We start from the raw sequence: 19,199 nt of genomic DNA, 5'->3' as shown, positions 1-19,199 counted from the left end.
GGTTTTTATTCCTCACCACAAACCTTAATTATCACAACTCATTTCTGACCAAACAATAACATGTCATTCCAGCGTAAATAATACATTGCAATCAATATTTGTTTACATGTTCTATAGAATCACTGAACTTGTTTGTTTCTAAACATTTAGCTTGGATCCAAAGTGCAACATTTAGTTTTAATTATAAAGTGTCTTTGTGTCATGAACAAAGGTAAGTTTACCTCACAGAGTTCAAGAAATAAATAATCAAATAAATCAATAAATATATGTACACATATGTAAGTTTACCTCACATAGTTCAAGAAATAAATAGACATCAAATAAATTAATAAATATATGTACACATATGTAAGTTTACCTCACAGTTCAAGAAATAGACATCAAATAAATCTATAAATATATTTACACACAAAAGTTTAAAAAGACAGTTCCGTTAAAAATATTTGATCTGCAGTAAAACCAATAAAAATGTCATGTTTAGTATAAAATACAGACTTCATGTCACGTGCTAAATAAATCAATAAAGGGTCACTTAGTAGAACTGATGGAGGTTCTGTGCAGTGAACATCTGGACATCAAAGTGCTCATGATTCACCAGCTGGAGAGGCTGGGGCTTCTGATGGTGACCTGCAGTGATAGAGGTGAAACATCTCAGCCCCTCCCCCATACAGTGTCACACAGTTACAGACCAATAGGAGCGCCTCCTGTGTGCTGTACTAATATCTTAGAGGAAGTACTTAATACTAAAGTGTATCTCTAAGTACTATTTACTACATTTATCTTACAGTTTACAGAGTCTACTACTAATAATGATGTATATTTAGTAGGGTTTAGTTAATAAGTTGATTATTGTGGCTGAGATTAACACCATGTTTCCTTCCGGTGTGCGGTGACCTCTGACCCCGTCAGTCAGTTAGCTGCAGACAGCAAGACGGGAGCTGAACATGTTGCTAACTGCTAGGCTAAGCTAACTGCTAGGCTAATCTAACTGCTAGGCTACTTGCATCTCAACATCTACCTGCAGAGGACACCACTGTGTCCATCAGAGACGCTGGTTTGAAACGTCTTTGTAACTTCAAACACGTCACATGATGCAGAGTTGAGAGCAAAGTGAACGAGGAAGCAGAAGAGTTGAAGTTCACTGTTATTTTAAGTCCATTTCTAAACTTTGTGTTTCTCTCCGTTGTCATTACTCACCTGATGAGGTGACGAAGAGGATGATGAGGATCAAGGCTCCATGTAGAGTCGGGCATGCTGTGTCACAATCATCTGATCTTCTGTTTTCCCAAACATCAGCAGCTGGATCTCCTCGCTCAGCTGGCAAAAGAACATCAAGGACCTGATCATCATCATCATCATCATCATCCAGGATCAGTCTCTTCCTGTCTGTGCGGTTTATGGACCCTTTAACAAGGGAATTACCCACAAATCCTTGCAATGTGACATTAAAAATGGGAGTGCAGTAAAAGCACGGAGACAAATAAAGAAAAAAACACATGAAATCAGAAGATATTTATATAATACTAGTGATTATATTTTTTTCATAAAGTTAAACAATATAGTTAAATTATTTTATGAGGAAAGAGCCTGAAAGACGTTTAATATGACGCAGGTCACAGGGGTCAGGGTTCATGGGGGCAAAATCACCCCCAGGTCTCCGAGGCCATTCCTCACCTCAAAGTGCCGTCTATGTGCAGGACATTCTGGTGAGTGAAGGGAACCAACCGGCTGCTGACACCACCACACGTCCATCTGTCCGTCCAGGGGGAAGCAGCCCAGCTCCTCAAAGCCCAGGACCACGCTGGACTGACTCTGGAGATTGACCTCCTGATCCAGAAGGTCCGAGCTGGACTCTCCCTGGACCTGCAGGATGGAGCTCGGCAGACTCTCTCCCTGGACCTGGAGGACGGAAGTCCAACAAGTGTGACTAAGTCTGGACCTGTCACCGAGCCCCACTGGGGTCTTCATCGGGGACAGTTAGAGACACGAGGCAGCAGGACAAGAAGAACCGTGGGACGACCTCAAGGGTCAAATAACCAGAGACCAGGTTCTGTTCCATGTGTGTGTGTGTGTGAGAGAGACTGTCAGGGTCAGGGTCAGTCTCCACCCTCCCCCGCTCCTCTCACCTGCTGCGGGCTCCTGGTCTTCAGAGCGGTCGGCGTTTGGGGGGCCGGCGCCCACAGCGCCTTCATGGCGCCGCTGCTCTCTGACGACGCCCTGGACACATTGCAGGAGGATGAGCTCGCCGTCTCCAGTGGAACACAACAGGAGGCAGGGAGGACGTGCAGATACCACTGGTCCCGGGCGGTGCTGGTGGAGGCTTTCAGGGAGCGGTCGGGGGTGGAGGTGAGAGTCGGGTGCAGCAGCTTGAGGTCGTCCACAGCACACAGGCTGAGGAGCTGAACACAGACAGACATCAGGAGGTCGGAGCGCGGCCGACAGGAGCAGCGTCTCCACATGTGCTCACCTCAGAGGGGGAGAAGGTGGTGCTGATGAAGGAGCCTCCATCCTCGGGGTTCATCCCTGCAACCTGCAGACAACAGCACCGCCACTATGGAGGACTTGTATAAACAGGAAGTGTCTGCTGTCAGACAAGAAGAAAAGACTTACGTAACTCCTGCTCAGACACATGACTGACGGGTGGGCGTCCTGTCGGTCCAGGCATGAGGTCACTTCCTGTGGGCCACAGCTCCAGGTCCCCTTGTTCTGTGAGGAGGTCACATCAGGTGTCTACAGGTGGAGAGTCAGCACACACAGAAGAGCCCCGTCCATCCTCCCAATGTGACATCTAGACAAGAGCCTCAGCTAGGAAGTACCGCCTCCATCAGCTCCACCGACGGCGTCAGCCCGCACGTGCTCAGAGAGGAGCTGTAACCGGAGGAGGAGCTGGGGGCGCAGCCAGGGCACAGGTGGGCGTGGTTGGTCTGATCGCTTGAGGAGCAGCTGGACTCGTCCTTCCCCCTGGACAGACTGTCTCCCTGCTGGAGGAGAGACCATCATCATCATCATCATCATCAGCGTAATCAGTGGTGTGTGTGATGGTGTCTGATGGGTGTGTGTGACCTTGGAGGGGTCCAAGGTCCCAGATGCTGGTCTGGGTGAGGAGGAGGACCCGGAGGAGCTAAAGGAGTTGTGGATGTCCTGAAGATATCCCTCCTTCTCCACCTTCCTCTTCAGGGTGGAGTTCCAGTGGTTTTTGATGGAGTTGTCTGTCCTGAGAAGATCAATGTCACTTTGAACCTTAGATGAGAAGCTTCCTGATGAGGCCTGGACTGTGAAGATAAAGGTACTGCTGGGTACAGACCTGCCGGGCAGCATCTTGGAGATGTCGGCCCAGCGGTTCCCCATCAGCTGGTGGGCCTCACAGATGGTGAGGTCCTCCTCCAGGGTCCAGCCGCTCTTCTTCACTGTCGGGTTCAGGTGGTTGTGCCACCGCTCGCGGCACTGCTTCCCGTTACGAGTGTGCAGGTGTTTGGCGATGAGCGACCAGCGCTTCACGCCGTACTTCTGAACCAGCTCAAGGACCTGTACAGGAAGTGACATCACATGGATTAGCAGTTAGCACAGGAGGAGTTATGGTAAACATTGCAAAGTTAAGTCCAGAGTCCAAAAAGTTCCCCTTTTAGACTTGGTTAGTTGTGTGTGAGAGGATGAATACAGAAGGCAGAGTAGTCCTATAGTAGTGAACTAGATCTCACCCTCTCATCCTCATCATGAGTCCAGGGACCTTTCACCAGCTCTGGGTTTTTGATGTGCTGCCACCTCCGCTGACACTCCACATCTGACCTCTGACCCTGAAGCACAAGAGAGCGCTAACACTGTCAGAGGGGGAAAGGATGGAAATCTGATTCCACTTATAGGTTGGACTCGTTCGCACCTCCGTTCCTGTCATGTGACCAGAGTTTAGGAGGTGGTATACCTACTCACTTTAATATGCAGAGAAACTGAGGACCAGCTGTTTGGACCAAACTCCTTCACCAGTCTGTGCAACTTGTCGTCCTGAGGAGGAAGATCACCATCATCACCATAGCAATGGGACAAATATGGCAGCGTTAGCCTGAGTTAGCCCTGAATGCTAACTCAAGGGGCGTCACCTCGTCATTAGTCCATCCAGGCTTGATGGAGAATCGTCCCTTATGTCCCAAACAGCTGGAGCGACCTTTGGTACTGAGACAGGGGACGATGGATTCATCCATTCATCATGAGGGGGGTCCAACATGATCCAAACCAGTCTAACCCCATCCACGACTAGACTAGGCACCTCTGGAGCTGTGCGCCAGGTGTGTGGTTGTAAGGGCAGGTGTGTGTGTGTGTGTGTGTGTGTGTGTGTGTGTGTGTGACACATGAGCTCACCAGGACCTGCGGCTTCTGCTGCTCATTTCTGCTGCTCACGTGAACACCGACACACTGAGCTGCTGCTAGAAGAAACTCATGGTTCATAAATATCAAATAACTTCTGTGAAAGTATTTCCAATAAGTACCACTAGGTAGAAGCAGCCTCACGTGCTGCAGTGTGACAGCATCAAGGACTGTCTGTGGTTTTAACAGCTGTGACGTCACACTGCATTAGCCTCGCACGCAGTTATCATCTCTGCATTCAAATCGGATCCAACGTTCGAAACGAGCTAACATGCTAAAACGCAAAGTGGCGGTTGAGCTAGCTAGCGTTAGCTAGTCGCTGCTAGCCGGTGTCGCGAGACGGTTAGAGAAGTTAAAGCGGGACGATAAGAAGATCCGAGGGACATTTGTCTCGGTACACGTCTCTGAGGGGTCCAATAGATCAACGGCTGGCTACCCGCCGGTTCACGGTGTAAAACGGCGGAGATCGTTAACTTACCGGGGCGGTTGGCGGAGGAGAGACGTTTGGATTCGACTTTGGGGCTCGTGCACATTATTCACCGGCCCCTCTGATTGGACGGACCACGTCGTGACGTCACTACATCTGGGATTTCTAAATACTTGTTTATTTAATAAAAGGAATTCACTTATTTATTCATCTATTCTTAAACGTTTGGCACGTATCTCCTCCCAAATATGAGAGAATGTCGGGCCCCACCGGGAGCCGTGTGCTATTATCAAACTAAGAGGTTCAGAAAATACACGTTTTAAAGCAACGGGGGCTGAATACAGATTGAATGTTGTGCTTAAAGCAACATTGTAAAATGTGATATTGCGTTATATACCTGGAAATGTTACTCCAGAAATGCCATAATTTGCAGATTAATTGTTATCTTGGTGATTAAAGCAATAAGGTACAAGAGGCTGTACTTTATAGTCCAATTTTGTAACAGTTGTTGTGTTTTTATAAAATAAGACTTAGAAGCGGATAATGGACCAGAGGAGTCTTTTACACACATCTATGAATGAGGGTTCTAACAGCACTGCTGTTATCGTTTCCCTCCTCACAGGTTCCTGTGGATCATCTGATGGAGGTTACATCTGATGGAAGCTACATCTGATGGAGGGTACATCTGATGGAGGCTACATCTGATGGAGGTTACATCTGATGGAGGCTACATCTGATGGAGGCTACATCTGATGGAGGCTACATCTGATGGAGGCTACATCTGATGGAGGTAACATCTGATGGAGGCTACATCTGATGGAGGCTACATCTGATGGAGGTTACATCTGATGGAGGTTGTCCCTGCACTGGTCCTGCCTCACACCTGACGTACTACTCTGAATATTTGAATCATTTCAGTTGCAGGAAGTGAACGTACTGTACATCTTTAAGTTGTTCATTCTATACACATCTACTCCTCCGCTGTTTTCCCTCAGGTTCTCCCAGTTATTTTTTCCCTTTATTTTGGGGGGAGTTTGACCTGTGCTGATGTGATGGTTTGGGAGAGGATTTTGCATGTTTGCAGCTCCCTAAAACTTATTTTGTTATTTTGGGTTAAACAAAATAAAATCATTTGAATTGAATAAACACGTTCTGTACAGAGATTCTGGAATTGAGGCGACACGTCAATCATCGGTTGACGATGAGGGAGATGGAGCTGATTTCAGGTTCACTATCCAGATTCAGGTGACTAGAAGTTCCAATGATTCAGACAAACACAGAATTCTAAACTAACTTGAGATGTTGGTTCTGCACTTTTATTCCATAGTTTATTTCCCTGAAATATACTTGGATTTTTGTATTCTGTTTTTGTTTCTCTTAGTGGCCCAGTGGTTACTCACCTCGCTTGGGATGCAGGAGACTGACGTTTAAGTCTTGCATCTGATTGATTTCATTTTTATTTTGTTTTTAATGCAAGCGGGGGGTTATTACACATTACAGGGGGGGGGACACACTTTTAAAATTACTGCATCATCTTCTAGTTAATGGAAAAAAGTCACTCAACATACATATTATCCTTTTTTTTAAAGTCCACAAACAGGATCCTGGTGTAGGTTCCTGGGGTGTCCAGATGCTGGAGGACGAGGTGGAGGGCCATGATGACAGAATTGTCTACAGACCTGTTGGCTCTGTAGGTGAACTGCAGGGGGTCCAGGGAGGGGGTCAGCAGCACCCTCACTTCCCCTGTGAATCTCCCTCAGTCAAGACCTCCTGCTGAGTGCAGCTTCCACTGGTCCTACTGGTGTGATGTGTGACTGGTGTAAAGTGCAGATCAGATGATATTCTGCTGTCAAAGTATGAAATATAAGGAGGCATACGTGACCCCAGTGTGTTGAGTCTCCTGGAGGCACCGCATGAAGCCCACTAAGCTGTAGACCCCCCTCTGATCATGTGAACTTCACCGTTCTGTCCCCAGGGGGGGCTGGGCAGGCTTTATAGACATATCCACGGGGCAGAAAGGGTTCTTCTTCGTGGTCTGGTGCGTCTTGCTCGCTGCTCCCCCTACAGGCCGGAGTGCGCCGCCAGGTTCGATAAGAGACGTCATACGGTTGTTTTTCAAGCTGAGGGAGAACCAACGTGCTCTAATCGGACGGGACTCCGGCCACTGCTTGCTGTGTGACTTTTGAAAACAAAGAAACGATTAAATGAATTTCCCAGAATGCTTTGTAGGATGACGCCGGCTGTCCCGCCCGTTGCGAATATCTCCCGGCATGCCTTTCTGCAGGCCGAGAAGAAAAGGCGTCATGATGGAGTCTGCTGGTGGCTAAAGTGACAAACCTTCGTCAGTTGAGTTGAATAAAGTGTGAGACGTCCATGGTTCTTCAGAGGGAGTCCGTACGGGGGATACTAAACAGTTAGTGAGTGCTAGTTAGCTCTCTCAGCAGCGGAGATCGTTGGTGAGTTTGTGTTAGCAGTAGCTCATTGTTGTTGTAGCACTGGGCCGCCATTTAATCCTAATACAATTCAAAGCTCATCCCCGATAAATCACACAAAGTTGCACCGAGACCTCTGCTGTCCATTTCCTCCGAAGTAGCACATCTATCCCCACGTTAGTCAGAATAAGTTAGCGCTGTGCTTAATGAGTTACATTGGATTCCTGCTAATGGGGTGCCCGTAGCAAAGTTAGCTAAGCTAATAGTTTTAGCATCGACCTTCCGAGGTAACTACACCTTATTGTTTAAACGGTACAAGCTAAGCTAATGTGTTTGTATCGACCTCCAGAGGTAACTACATCTTATTGTTTAAACGGTACAAGCTAAGCTAATGTGATTGCATCGACCTCCAGAGGTAACTACACCTTATGGTTTAAACGGTACAAGCTAAGCTAATGGGTTAGCATCGACCTCCGGTGTAACTGCACGTTATGGTTTAAAAGTATAAGCTGAGCTAATGTGTTAGCATCGCACTCATGTTAAAATTATGTTAAGGATTAAACCAAGAAATGTGGGTCAACTGAGCATCAGAGAAACTCTCGCAGAACGTCTAATATTTAAATCATTAAGATGTAACGTATATGTCATACCATCTTTTGAAGTGCACAGTGTGTAAGCTGTTAGCCACATGCTAGGCTAACTGAGCATTGAGACCTCGTGTTTCAGTGATGACAGTAACAACGTACGTATCGTCAAGTACTGCATGACTGTAAAACTATAGTTCGGTACTTGTACTTCTTAAAATATTCCATTTTACTGCCACGTCTCCAGAGTACTTTTTGCTGTACCAGCTACATAGCAGAGGTTAATATAGAACTTTTTACTACAGTACATCTTGGATATATGTAGTGTAGTAGTAGTACTGTGTACTGTACTACATCTCAGACGTCAACCGTCATATACTTTTTAGGTTCCAATCCACTAAGTTCAGTATCTGAATACTGTTAGGAGTATTATATTATGAGTATTTCTGTGACACTACGTGAGTCATCTTAAGTCTTCTTTGTGTGAGAAGTGTTTGTTTCAATGACTTGAGATAGTTATCAACTGGTAATCCTCCTACTTCCCTCTCTGGTATGATGGTTACTATTGATGTTACTCTAGAGGTCAGCTTCCATGGAGATGCTCGAGGATGTAGACGATTTATTTTAGTAATATAATTATAGGTTTCAGATCTGGGTTACTTCATAATGAATAATATAATTATGTTGAAACCAAATTAGTTTGTGTGAATTCACTTTATTTCCACGTAGCGTAACTACTAATGTTGCCCTTCGGCAGGCAGCAGAATTCATTTATACGCCTCACTGCTAGTGATGGGTTTCGGGTTTTTTCTGCTCCCGGTGAAAAACCGATACTTTAAAATGATACGGCTCCCTGAACTGGTACTTTACAGCAGTCAGAGCTAGTTGTGTTGACATTGTGTCATGGTTACAACCATTAATGACCCGCAACAAATTCTGTAAAACGCCACGACACATAAAGCTTTTCCAGTAACTACTCACAAAACCAACCACGCAGTCTTGTCATCCTCTAGGTTTAGCAGGTCACCATGGCGACGGACATCGGATCGCCGCAGCGGTTCTTCCACATGCCGCGCTTCCAGCACCAGGCACCGCGGCAGGTGTTCTACAAGCGGCCGGACTTCGCCCAGCAGCAGGCCATGCAGCAGCTCACATTCGACGGGAAGCGCATGAGAAAGGCTGTGAACCGAAAAACCATCGACTACAACCCGTCCGTCATCCGACACCTGGAGGTAACCTCTTGGGCTTTTAAACGCTCATGTGATGCTCGCGGCTTTGGCCTCTTTGACGGTTTCTGGCTTTGCAGAATCGTTTGTGGCAGCGCGACCATCGAGACTTCAGAGCCCTGCAGCCGGATGCCGGGTGTTACAACGAAGTGAGTATCCACAAATATATTTGTGTTGTACTTTTTAATGCTGTCATACACGGTAGTTTAGTGCACGTCTACTGTGGGTTATACGGTAGTTGATGTTGGTCAGCTGGTCAGTGAGCAGCTGTTCGTGGAACTGGATCGTTTTCGGGGTCAATAAATTAATGTGTTTAATTGAAAAATGAATACCGTGTCACATGATACCGTCAGAATGTTTCTTAGTAACGTGCAGCCCTTCTCACCTCAACAAGAGATGCCTGAGCCAGATGTTTGTCTCCTCAGCTGGTTCCTCCCGTTGGGATGTGTAACAACCCGATGAACGCCGTCACCACCAAGTTTGTCCGAACCTCCACCAACAAAGTCAAGTGTCCCGTGTTCGTGATCAGGGTAAGTCAGGAGAAATACTTTAACACGTTTCACTTTTGTATGGAAACCTTTTCTGTAAGAATGAACTGGTTCTGTCTCCAGTGGACCCCTGAAGGTCGTCGTCTCGTCACTGGCGCCTCCAGTGGAGAGTTCACACTGTGGAATGGACTCACCTTCAACTTCGAGACCATTTTACAGGTAAACATCCACCTGGACCTCCACCCCCTCGTCCTATTATTCACGTTTTCTCCCTCAGTCACACTCACGTCCCTGTTTTTTTTCAGGCCCACGACAGTCCTGTCCGGGCCATGACGTGGTCTCATAACGACATGTGGATGCTGACGGCGGACCACGGCGGCTACGTGAAGTACTGGCAGTCCAACATGAACAACGTCAAGATGTTCCAGGCTCACAAGGAGGCCATTAGAGAAGCCAGGTTTATACCCAATCTACCATTTTCTGTAGTTACCTCCAGTGTCTCACAGTCAGCCACGGGGGGGCGCCGCCTTGCCTCCTGCCACATGTTGTTGTTGTTGTTGATTCAGGACAGATGTAAGTGTGTGCTCTTGCAACACTGCAGTTATCTGTTGTTGATGTTCTACCTGATGTGGCTGATGAGCTGTTTGTCTCTGTGCTGCTGAATAAAGTCATTTATCTTTAACATCTGGTCTGGGTAGGAAAGGACGCGGACAGGATAAATGCCACAATAAAGTCATAGCAGGATCGATAAAGTGAATCAAGTGGAGCTCACGCCTCATCAAACAGGAAGCTGTAGACGTGGAAATAAAGATTTAAATTCCGCCCTGGAGCTAAATGCCCCCCCCACCCCCCTTTAGTTTGCTGTTAACTGGTAAAGTGGGACACACGAGACCCCAACTTTCAGTCCAAAGACACGGGATCCTACATCTCCCATAATGCACCTGGATGGTGCGAAGACCTCTTGGTAAACTATGCTGGACATTTGTAGTGAGCGAGTCCGATGACGTCGCCGTGGTCACGGGTCGCCGTTTGCCCGCTGAGCTTTGAGTGGGAACGGAACACCTGTACGGTGTGATGTCATCGTTTAGCACACCTGAGTTCTCAGTCTGTGGCGATGTCACGTGGACGCGTTGAAGAGCCAACGCGCGGCTCGTAGCCCCTCCTGTGAGACACAACCCGGGGGGGGGTCAGCCATGCCATGGGGGGGGGGGGTAGTAATTCCTCACCTGCTCCATTCAATGTTTCCTGTGAAGAGCGTCTTGCTGAAGCTTTGAGGGGTTCCTGGTGAACTCCTCCCAATGGGTCGCTAGAGTTCTTCAGCTAGCTTCACCGCGCTGACGTTAGCATCCATTGTTCTCGTTCCGTCTCCACGTCACGTGGTCGTTATCCGTTAACAGGAAGCGATGATGACCTCCTGGTCGAGGTCTCATAGTCTGAGAAGCAGCAGTAGACTTCATGTTTGAGGAGTCTTTGTAGCTACTTGGGGCGGGGCTATATGCTGATTGACAGGTCTCTACCAGTCCAGCTATTCAATGGTAGCAAAAAGTTAAACCCAATATACCAGAGAGCGGCGTCACTATGGCAACGTTGACCTTGGTGTGACCTCTGCTCGAGCACGACAGGTTTTCTGACTGACGAGTCTGCTGCTGGACTTTGGTTTTATTGGGTGTTGATGTTCGGTTCCTATGGAAACAACAAACCAAACTCAGCACAATGTTTTCATTGTAAACCAAATAAAAGGCGTAATTAAACAAAGTACTAAACGTTGTATCCTGACCTCCATCGTGTGTTTAGAAGAAGCTGAGGACATGTAGACAGAAACATCTGAGCTGTAGGGCAGAAAGAACCAACAGGTGTGAACTAAAAGGTCATCTGAACACAAACATTTTCATCCAAAAGCGCCGCGTGGGCAACTTATCGTGAATTAAAGTCATTACTGAAAGGCAATAAAATCATAGATTTTATATGATGGGATGCAGCATGTGCAAAAGTGGACTATTTTTTTTGGGGGGGGGGGGGGGTGGTATAGGAATAAAGAGAATAAAGTTCTACTCACATGGGTTAAAACAAAAATGTAAATGTGTTAGAAATGTCTGCATGTTTTGTCACATGACAAAGTAAATACCTGTTTGTTTCCTGTGGAAAGTTTCCAACTCAGAATGTTCCTGGTATTTTGAGGTTTTCGATCACTAATAATAATGCAAGTGGTTCTAATGCAGAGCCTTAAGAGTGTAAATCCCCACAATGCACCTGGAGAGGAAACCACCGGGTCGAATGGTTTTATGAGTTCAATCAAAACTGAGACCAGGTGACATTCACTTGTTAGGATCCAGTGAGGACGTCACATGATCCTCGTCGCCGTGGTGACACTCTGTTTGTATTCTTCAGTTTTTCTCCAACAGATAATAAATTTGCCACCTGCTCAGACGACGGCACGGTTCGGATCTGGGACTTCATGCGCTGCCACGAGGAGAGAATCCTCCGAGGTACACCAGCTCCTCTCTGCCCCCCCCCCCCGGGGTCACTGGGGTCACCTAAAGGGGTTTAATGATGGATGCTTTAATAGTGTTTAACATTTAATACAGGAAAAACCTAAGTAACATAACAAAAATAAATATGTTAAATACAAAACATAAGATGCAAAATAAAATCCACAGAATAAAAATATGGTAATTCAATCAAAATAGATAAGACATTAAAAGTTGAACTCGTATATATTATAGTATAAAACATGCCGTAAGGCGTCATTTTTTCATCCATGAGTCAATAAAAATGTAATCAAAACAAACTTCACTACTTGAAATGAAGTGTCTAAAACGTATAAATAAGTATAAGTACAGTAAGTATTTCACATCTTTCGTTTACTGACAAAACTTAATTGTGCTGTTTGAGTCTTAAACAAAAATCCCAATTACATTTAATACTATACTATGTTTCAAAAAGAAATTCTGACTTCTTACCTGTTTTCATCAGCTTGTTCCTGTGTGTGTGTGTTTTAGGTCACGGAGCTGACGTGAAGTGTGTGGATTGGCATCCCACCAAAGGCCTGGTGGTCTCCGGCAGCAAAGACAGCCAGCAGCCAATCAAGTTCTGGGACCCGAAGACGGGACAGAGTCTGGCCACGCTGTGAGTCCCTCGTGAGGCGGGAGCTGACTCCGGATCAGTGACGCCTGGCGGCCTTTTTGCGCGTAGACGGACACACACAGAAGTGCAGCCCTCTCAGTGAGCCCCTCCCATCGTTTTCTCTCCCCTCAGCCACGCCCACAAGAACACAGTGATGGAGGTGAAGTGGAACCTCAATGGCAACTGGCTGCTGACGGCGTCACGTGACCACCTGTGTAAGCTGTTTGACATCCGAAACCTGAAGGAGGAGCTGCAGGTGTTCAGAGGACACAAGAAGGAGGCGACAGGTGAGTCTGAGGAGAATGTTGTGGGAGGGGCCTAACCAGTGCACATGTGGGGGGGAGGGGCCTTTGTTTACCTTCTCCCCTCACGTCTCCTCAGCTGTGGCCTGGCATCCCGTCCATGAAGGTCTGTTTGCCAGCGGGGGCTCTGACGGCTCTCTGCTCTTCTGGCACACGGGGTAATGATGTCACACCTGAGCAGCTGTCACACACGATGGGTTCAAGTCCCACACAGACTCATGGGCCGCTGTTTGTTCTGTGGTTCAGGGTGGAGAAGGAGGTTGGAGGGATGGAGATGGCCCACGAGGGGATGATCTGGAGTCTGGCCTGGCACCCGCTGGGTCACATCCTGTGCTCAGGCTCCAACGACCACACCAGGTGTGTGTGTGTGTGTGTGTGTGTGTGTGTGTGACACTGGATGTCGGAGTGGATCCATAGTTTTTGGTTTACTGCTCTGCTTCAGTAAGTTCTGGACGAGGAACCGCCCCGGTGATAAGATGAGGGACCGGTACAACCTGAACCTGCTGCCCGGCATGTCAGAGGACGGCATGGAGTACGGTGAGCGCGGAGCAGCGACCTCCCTCCGCCAGTCTACAGGTGTGACGTAAACCCGGCTGCTCACGACCCTTTGGTTCCGTTTCAGACGACGTGGACCTGAACAGCGTGGCCTCCATCCCTGGCATGGGGATCCCCGAGCAGCTCAAAGCCGCCATGGAGCAGGAGCAGAGCAGTAGGTTTCTCCGCAGGGATCACTTTCATGTCGGGCCCACCCGGGGGATGTTTTGTTCATTTCGGAGCGTTGTCTCCAGGTAAAGAGGCGGCCCCCGAAGTGGAGATGTCCATCCCGGGTCTTGACTGGGGCATGGACGAGGTCATGGGTAAAGACGCCAAGAAGGTCCCGCAGAAGAAGGTGCCGTACGCCAAACCGATCCCGGCGCAGTTCCAACAGGTAAAACCAGCGGAGGAGGTGCATCGCGAGGATGTAACGTGTCCCCCCCCCCCCCCCCCCCCGTTAAACCCTGGACTCCTTCTCCCTCGTGTCCTCAGGCCTGGGCAGAGAACAAAGTTCCCATGATGCCGCCCGGCGGAGAGCTGTCCAAAGACCGGAAGGTGGAGCAGAAAGCGGACGGCAAAAAGAAGAGCCAGGCGGAGCTGGAGCAGGAGATGGCGTCTCTGCAGTACACCAACCCCATGCTGCTGGAGGTGAGCGTGGCTTCAGGGGAACATGAGCGTCTGCTGATGTTGGTCCACGTGGATCTGAAGTTAAAATCTGTGGTTCTCGCTGCAGCAGATGAAGATGGACCGGATGAACACAGATGGGAATATGGGGCCCCCGCAGGGACAGGGCCCAATGCCCCCTTTCCCCCCCCCTCCCGGCCAGCAGAGCTTTCCCCCAAACATGCCGCCTCAGCAGATGCCCAACAACATGGGGCCCCCAATGGGCCCCGGGGGCATGCAGCCTCCTTTCATGCCCCCTGGACCGATGGGGCCACCCTCTGGACCTCAGTCTCACCAGGGGCCCATGATGGGACCCCCGGACATGCAAGGACCCCAAGGTATGCAGAGACACCCAGGTCCGCCAAGAAATATGGGCCCCCAAGGGCCTCACGGTATGGGACCCAGAGGGATGCAGGGGCCCCATGGTGGCATGATGGGCCCCCCTCCTCGAGGAATGGGTCCAAGGGATCCTCAAGGTCCCCCACCTCAGGGGGGCATGATGGGCCCGCAGGGTGGGATGATGGGGCCCCCACCCAGGACACACGGCAACGGGCCAAACAACTACGGGATGGGCAGCATGCAGGGGCCACCGGGAGGTTTGCATGGCCCCCCAGGAAATATGCAAGTACCACATGGAAACATGCAGGGGCCACAAGGTAACATGCAAGGACCGCATGGAAGCATGCAGGGGCCCCCGTACATGCAGCACCAGGTGAGTTGACCCGTCCCTGTAATGTCTGGTACCAGCGAGCGGCGTGTAAATGTGATCCGGTCTTTCAGAACTCGGGGCCCATGATGCACGGGATGGGGCAGCAGGGGCCCAACAGCAAAGGTAAGACCACTCTGTCCTCTCATGTCCATCGTGTCTGTGAGAGATCTGATAACCACACGGGCCTCTCCTCAGACCCTCGGGGGCCGCCGCCCAACCACCACATGGGCCCCTCAGACCGGCAGGGGCCGGCGGGGTCGGACCAGGGGGGCTCAGGTGCTTACTGGGGGGAAAACCAGCAGGGTCGACGTGGCCCGCAGGACTTTGACGGCGGCCAGGACTTCCACGGCAGAGGAGAGGAGGGCTGGAGACCTGGACCGGGATACCAGGGTGGAGGAGGAGGGGGACACAGGGGGGGAGGACACCGAGGAGGGGGGGGGAACGTAGGGAGCTGGGGCCCCGAGGAGCGGTTCGCCGGGGGAGATTTCAGAGGACGGAGGGACGATCGGTGAGCAGCCAGATGTTCAGATGTTGGGCCAGATGTGGGAGGTCCGGACCGACCTGAATGGAGTCTTTGCGTGTTTCAGGTTCCGAGGAGGAGGCCCCGGTCGGCCCGCTGGCCGAGGCTACCAGGAGGAGTACGGGGGCCAGGAGGAGGGCTACGAGGGCCCGGAGGAGTTGGGTAGAGGCTGGGACAACGGAGGCCGAGGGAGGCCGCCGAGAGGAGGCGGTCCACCAAGAGGAGGTGAGAGCTGCTGGTTCATACGAGTCACTTCCTCTTCTGGTTTTCCAGGGTTACACAAATCTCTCTTTTACAGCTAAGGGTTCAAAGGTCAGACTACTAGTCCCATCATGAAAAAGTACATTTAATGATCTATAGTCAATAGTTTTAGTTGAGATTGATCTAAAACGACGTGAACCAGCAGTCCAGAATATTTCTACGCAGACCCTTATTGAGGCGGGGTTCTCCCGTCCTTCCTGTCTGCAGGTCATGATGGCTATCGGGATGGTCAGCAGATGCATGATGGGTCGTCTCCGGCTGGCCGTGAGCGCTCTGCCTCCCTCCAGGGGATGGACATGGCGTCTCTGCCCCCCAGAAAGCGTCCCTGGCAGGACGGACCAGGAACAGGAGATCCACGAGAGCGAGAGTCCCCGGGAGCCGAGGGAGGTGGGTTACACTTCTAAAACCTTCTAGCGCCACCTGCAGGACACTTGTCACAATCACACAATCTGAAACTCGTGTGCTGTTGTTTCCACAGGGCGCCCCCCCCCGAGGGAGGACGGGGGCTACGGCCCGTCTAATCGAGGTGGACGAGGCGGATGGGGTCCTGGAGGACCTGGACCGTTGCCTAGGAGGGGAGGACCAGCACCCAGAGGACCACCGAGGGGGGGCGGCCGGGGCCGGTAGTCCTGAAGGAAAGAAAAACCAAACTCCTGTGACCTTCTGAAGCCCCGCCCCCACAACCTGAGGAACAGACTTTTGGTCATGTGACCCATTCAGATCTCTGCTGCTGAGCGCTGGCTTCTGATTGGTCCGTAACGGAGAATTTTAATGTAAAATATTGTAGAGAATCATCAGCTGTCTCTTTTATTTCAGAGTCACTTTGTGTTGTTGCTTCTTTTGTAAAAGATTTCTATGTTTTTGTGTTTTCACTGAGGTGGACAATAAAGATTCACAGTCAACTCATTGTTGCGTGGAGGGGGGGGGCGGGGCTAGACGGTCACGTTGAGATGAGGACAAGAGGAAACAGCCAATCAAAGCCTCCCTCATTGAACACATAACTGTCCAACTGAACTAAACAGTAGTACAATACTGTGTTTTCACAGAGCAGGTCAGAGGTCACGCATGAAACATCGTTTGGTTTTATTTACTTATTAAAGTGACTTTCTTTACACAAACATTCATGACAGCGTCAAACATCTCTACTTGGTCCCATGAGGTCTGTCCTCGGCCGACAGTCAGTGATTCGATGTGTCCTCGGCTCAGTGTTCAGAACAGCCGATAATCAATAATCAGTCAGATCGGCATGCTTTTCCCGGTGACGGTCCTTTTGATGGCGGACGCCGCCATCCCCCCCACAAAGCGGATCCCGGCGCTTCCTCCCGGTAGCAGCGACAGTACGTAGCCGACGATGACTGCGACCTGCAGCGCGGCCCCGAGCGCCGTGAGCGCCGTGCTGTGGAGGCTGAGCGCCGCGTACAGAGTCCCGGTGAGCGCGCACAGGTACACGGCGGCACCGGGAGAGGTGGGCACGCCGGCGGCGAGTCGGCTGGGTCCGCGAAGCACCGCGACCGCGGCGATGGCGAACAGCGAACCGAGCGACCACAGCAACGCGAACTTGCGCGCGTAGAGCAGCAGCAGCGGCGCGTAGAGCGCGGACAGCCCGAAGCACAGCGCGGAGAACGACGCGCACGCCCCGAAGGCCACCAGCCGCTGCCGCCGGCTCATGCCAGGAAGGCAGGGGTCCGGCTCCGCCGACCACGGCCACGACAAGCCGCTGTTTCCACCGGAGCTCTGGCTGGATGGACTGCCGCCGCGGCCCCGGGACCAGGGACTCGACCACCGGCCGAACCAGCTCCCCGACAACGGCTCCGAGTCGCCCAGGTCCACCGTGGTGCTGGAGCCGGACGGGGAGACCGTCCTTGCGCCGCCACCTTTGGACTGGGCCAAGTACTCCTGGAGCTGTCTGTTTAGTTCCGCCATAACGGAGGAAGCTAACTGGCTAACGGTTAGCAAGACGGACGATTTCTTCTTCTACACTTCCGGTTGCCCTCTGCTGCGTTCTGCCGCCCTCCACAGGAATCTCTACCAACATGTCCTATCAATAAACAGAACTAAATGAATACCTTATTTTAAATAACAGTGAATGTAGAGTAAAAAACGAATAGACAATACACGTGTATAGTGTAATGGAAATACATAAGGTACGTTTTAATTTAAACAAAGAGCTCAATTATTTTATGACTGATTACACACAATGCATCTCCTAAATAATATATATATATACAATAATATATTTCAATTCAGTGAAGATGATCGAGGTTCCCAGTAGAAACGTTTCAGGTTTTGTGTGGTTCTATTTTGGTCGAAGTCAGGTGACCAGTTTACAGTTGCAGCTAAAATTAACCCTTCGGTTTACAGGCTACAGAATTCAACTGGCCTTCTATGGTGTGTGTGTGTGTGTGTGTGTGTGTGTGTGTGTGTGTGTGTGTGTGTGTGTCTCTCTCTCTCTCTCTCTCTCTCTCTCTCTCTCTCTCTCTCTCTCTCTGGATGTCGGAGTGTGTGTCCTTTCAGAGCAGAGACCAGACGGAGACTAACACAAAGAGGCGTCGACCAGCAGGTAACAAGTGTAGAGTTAGCTTAGCTTAGCACAAAGGCTGGAGGCAGAGTGAAAATGCTAGCATAGATCTCCATGAGAAAATAGTGTGTATTCATACATGGTATTTGTACTTTTTGTATTTTATTAGTACTTTTTTTATTTTGTATATTTGTATAACAAAGTATTTATATTGTGTTATTAGTACCCTATTCATTTATTACAGAGTGAAAATACAATGTGGTATTAGTACTTCTCTATGGGGACAAAGACTCACACTCTCACTTGTTTGACTGACAGGTGTCATGGCGGTGTCTCAGGTCACGCCCACCTTGTTCCTAGGCGGGGCCGACGCCCCCCTGAACGGCGCCCTGGTGTCCCGGAAGAACATCACCCTGATCGTGAACGCCACGCTCAGCCACGCCAGCCCCTGCTACCCGGGGGTGGAGTGCCTGCGTGTCCCTGTTGCCGACCTTCCTGGCGCCCGCCTCGGAGACCACTTTGACCGGGTGGCCGACCGTATCCACGGCAACTGGGCGGGGGCCACGCTGGTGCACTGCGCTGTTGGCGCGAGCCGCTCCCCGGCCTTGGTGATGGCGTACCTGATGCGCTACCGGGCAGTGACGCTGCGCCAGGCGCACCGCTGGGTGCGGGAGAGCCGGCCCTTCGTCAGCCTCAACGCCGGCTTCTGGGAGCAGCTGCTGCAGTACGAGAGGAGGCTCTATGGGAAGAACACGGTGAGGGTGGCCGCGCTCAGAGAGACCTACAGGCCGGTCCCGACCTCAACTATGATGTCACCAAACAAGCTGAGAACAAATCCTTCTTTTAGGGCTAAACCTACATTGCCCACAATGCAACAGCAACTCTGACAATGGACGGCGCGTTGGCCTTCTAAGAGCATCCAGAGGTTTAACCTCTCACTTCACGCAGGGATGGACAGCTGTGCTCCCGGAGCCAGTGACATCACTGGGGGGTGTGGCTACAGGTGCACCTTTACACCTGCTGCAGGGGCTTAAGCACTAAAGTTACTTGTTG

At 50.2% G+C, this 19,199-nt stretch overlaps 4 protein-coding genes across 10 annotated transcripts; 2 read left to right on the top strand and 2 right to left on the bottom strand.

Moving 5' to 3' along the window:
• Window positions 1–4: 4 nt before the first annotated feature.
• LOC119203068 (transcriptional activator Myb-like) lies at window positions 5–4,963 on the bottom strand. Of its 4 annotated transcripts, XM_037457140.2 has the most exons (14): window positions 4,838–4,920; window positions 4,354–4,415; window positions 4,095–4,167; window positions 3,928–3,999; window positions 3,699–3,794; window positions 3,305–3,525; window positions 3,064–3,214; window positions 2,817–2,981; window positions 2,611–2,706; window positions 2,468–2,530; window positions 2,127–2,399; window positions 1,675–1,899; window positions 1,198–1,317; window positions 5–627 (listed from the first exon to the last, which is right to left on the bottom strand). In XM_037457140.2, exons 2-13 carry the CDS (start codon window positions 4,377–4,379, stop codon window positions 1,228–1,230), a joined length of 1,551 nt encoding a protein of 516 aa, XP_037313037.2. In that variant the 5' UTR covers window positions 4,380–4,415; window positions 4,838–4,920; the 3' UTR covers window positions 5–627; window positions 1,198–1,227. The 4 variants fall into 4 exon arrangements, with proteins under 4 accessions (XP_037313037.2, XP_037313039.2, XP_037313033.2 ...); XM_037457142.2 differs by having other exon boundaries at window positions 2,127–2,217; window positions 2,293–2,399; window positions 4,095–4,963; XM_037457136.2 differs by having other exon boundaries at window positions 4,095–4,963.
• A 1,889-nt stretch (window positions 4,964–6,852) lies between these two features.
• Window positions 6,853–16,534, top strand: wdr33 (WD repeat domain 33). 3 transcript variants are annotated; one of them, XM_037458607.2, is made up of 21 exons: window positions 6,853–7,148; window positions 8,816–9,034; window positions 9,109–9,177; window positions 9,454–9,558; window positions 9,640–9,735; window positions 9,822–9,973; window positions 11,905–12,002; window positions 12,516–12,642; window positions 12,772–12,926; window positions 13,021–13,099; window positions 13,188–13,298; window positions 13,384–13,478; window positions 13,564–13,650; window positions 13,730–13,869; window positions 13,968–14,123; window positions 14,209–14,850; window positions 14,919–14,970; window positions 15,043–15,355; window positions 15,435–15,592; window positions 15,836–16,015; window positions 16,107–16,534. In XM_037458607.2, the coding sequence occupies exons 2-21, from the start codon at window positions 8,831–8,833 to the stop codon at window positions 16,253–16,255; spliced, it is 3,168 nt and encodes a 1,055-aa protein (XP_037314504.1). In that variant the 5' UTR covers window positions 6,853–7,148; window positions 8,816–8,830; the 3' UTR covers window positions 16,256–16,534. The 3 variants fall into 3 exon arrangements, with proteins under 3 accessions (XP_037314504.1, XP_037314506.1, XP_037314503.1); XM_037458609.2 differs by having other exon boundaries at window positions 6,853–7,242; window positions 14,212–14,850; XM_037458606.2 differs by having other exon boundaries at window positions 6,854–7,242.
• Window positions 16,535–16,735: 201 nt separating this feature from the next.
• Window positions 16,736–17,551, bottom strand: sft2d3 (SFT2 domain containing 3). Its single transcript, XM_037458612.2, has one exon. It carries the CDS (start codon window positions 17,549–17,551, stop codon window positions 16,865–16,867), a length of 687 nt encoding a protein of 228 aa, XP_037314509.2. The 3' UTR covers window positions 16,736–16,864.
• Window positions 17,552–17,576: 25 nt separating this feature from the next.
• si:ch1073-184j22.2 (dual specificity protein phosphatase 18) lies at window positions 17,577–19,034 on the top strand. Of its 2 annotated transcripts, XM_037458611.2 has the most exons (3): window positions 17,577–17,772; window positions 18,143–18,188; window positions 18,465–19,034. In XM_037458611.2, the coding sequence occupies exons 1-3, from the start codon at window positions 17,758–17,760 to the stop codon at window positions 19,031–19,033; spliced, it is 630 nt and encodes a 209-aa protein (XP_037314508.1). In that variant the 5' UTR covers window positions 17,577–17,757; the 3' UTR covers window position 19,034. The 2 variants fall into 2 exon arrangements, with proteins under 2 accessions (XP_037314508.1, XP_037314507.2); XM_037458610.2 differs by having other exon boundaries at window positions 17,577–18,188.
• Window positions 19,035–19,199: the final 165 nt, after the last annotated feature.

The sequence above is a fragment of the Pungitius pungitius genome, chromosome 15, assembly GCF_949316345.1.
Source record: "Pungitius pungitius chromosome 15, fPunPun2.1, whole genome shotgun sequence".
Lineage (NCBI taxonomy): Eukaryota > Metazoa > Chordata > Actinopteri > Perciformes > Gasterosteidae > Pungitius > Pungitius pungitius.
Note: the sequence above shows the minus strand (reverse complement) of the source record. Positions and strands in the feature narration are given on the sequence as shown.

Excerpts from the sequence above, each read along its gene's own strand:
- LOC119203068 (XM_037457136.2), bottom strand. The coding sequence starts at position 4,196 with ATGGATGAATCCATCGTCCCCTGTCTCAGTACCAAAGGTCGCTCCAGC. Across the intron at positions 2,707-2,816 it reads CGGTGGAGCTGATGGAGGCG|AACAAGGGGACCTGGAGCTG; the intron begins GTACTTCCTAGC and ends ACCTCCTCACAG. Across the intron at positions 2,400-2,467 it reads CCACCTTCTCCCCCTCTGAG|CTCCTCAGCCTGTGTGCTGT; the intron begins GTGAGCACATGT and ends GTCTGTGTTCAG.
- wdr33 (XM_037458607.2), top strand. The coding sequence starts at position 8,831 with ATGGCGACGGACATCGGATCGCCGCAGCGGTTCTTCCACATGCCGCGC. Across the intron at positions 9,035-9,108 it reads CCGTCATCCGACACCTGGAG|AATCGTTTGTGGCAGCGCGA; the intron begins GTAACCTCTTGG and ends CTGGCTTTGCAG. Across the intron at positions 15,356-15,434 it reads AGAGGACGGAGGGACGATCG|GTTCCGAGGAGGAGGCCCCG; the intron begins GTGAGCAGCCAG and ends TGCGTGTTTCAG.
- sft2d3 (XM_037458612.2), bottom strand. The coding sequence starts at position 17,551 with ATGGCGGAACTAAACAGACAGCTCCAGGAGTACTTGGCCCAGTCCAAA.
- si:ch1073-184j22.2 (XM_037458610.2), top strand. The coding sequence starts at position 18,014 with ATGGTGTGTGTGTGTGTGTGTGTGTGTGTGTGTGTGTGTGTGTGTGTG. Across the intron at positions 18,189-18,464 it reads AAAGAGGCGTCGACCAGCAG|GTGTCATGGCGGTGTCTCAG; the intron begins GTAACAAGTGTA and ends TTTGACTGACAG.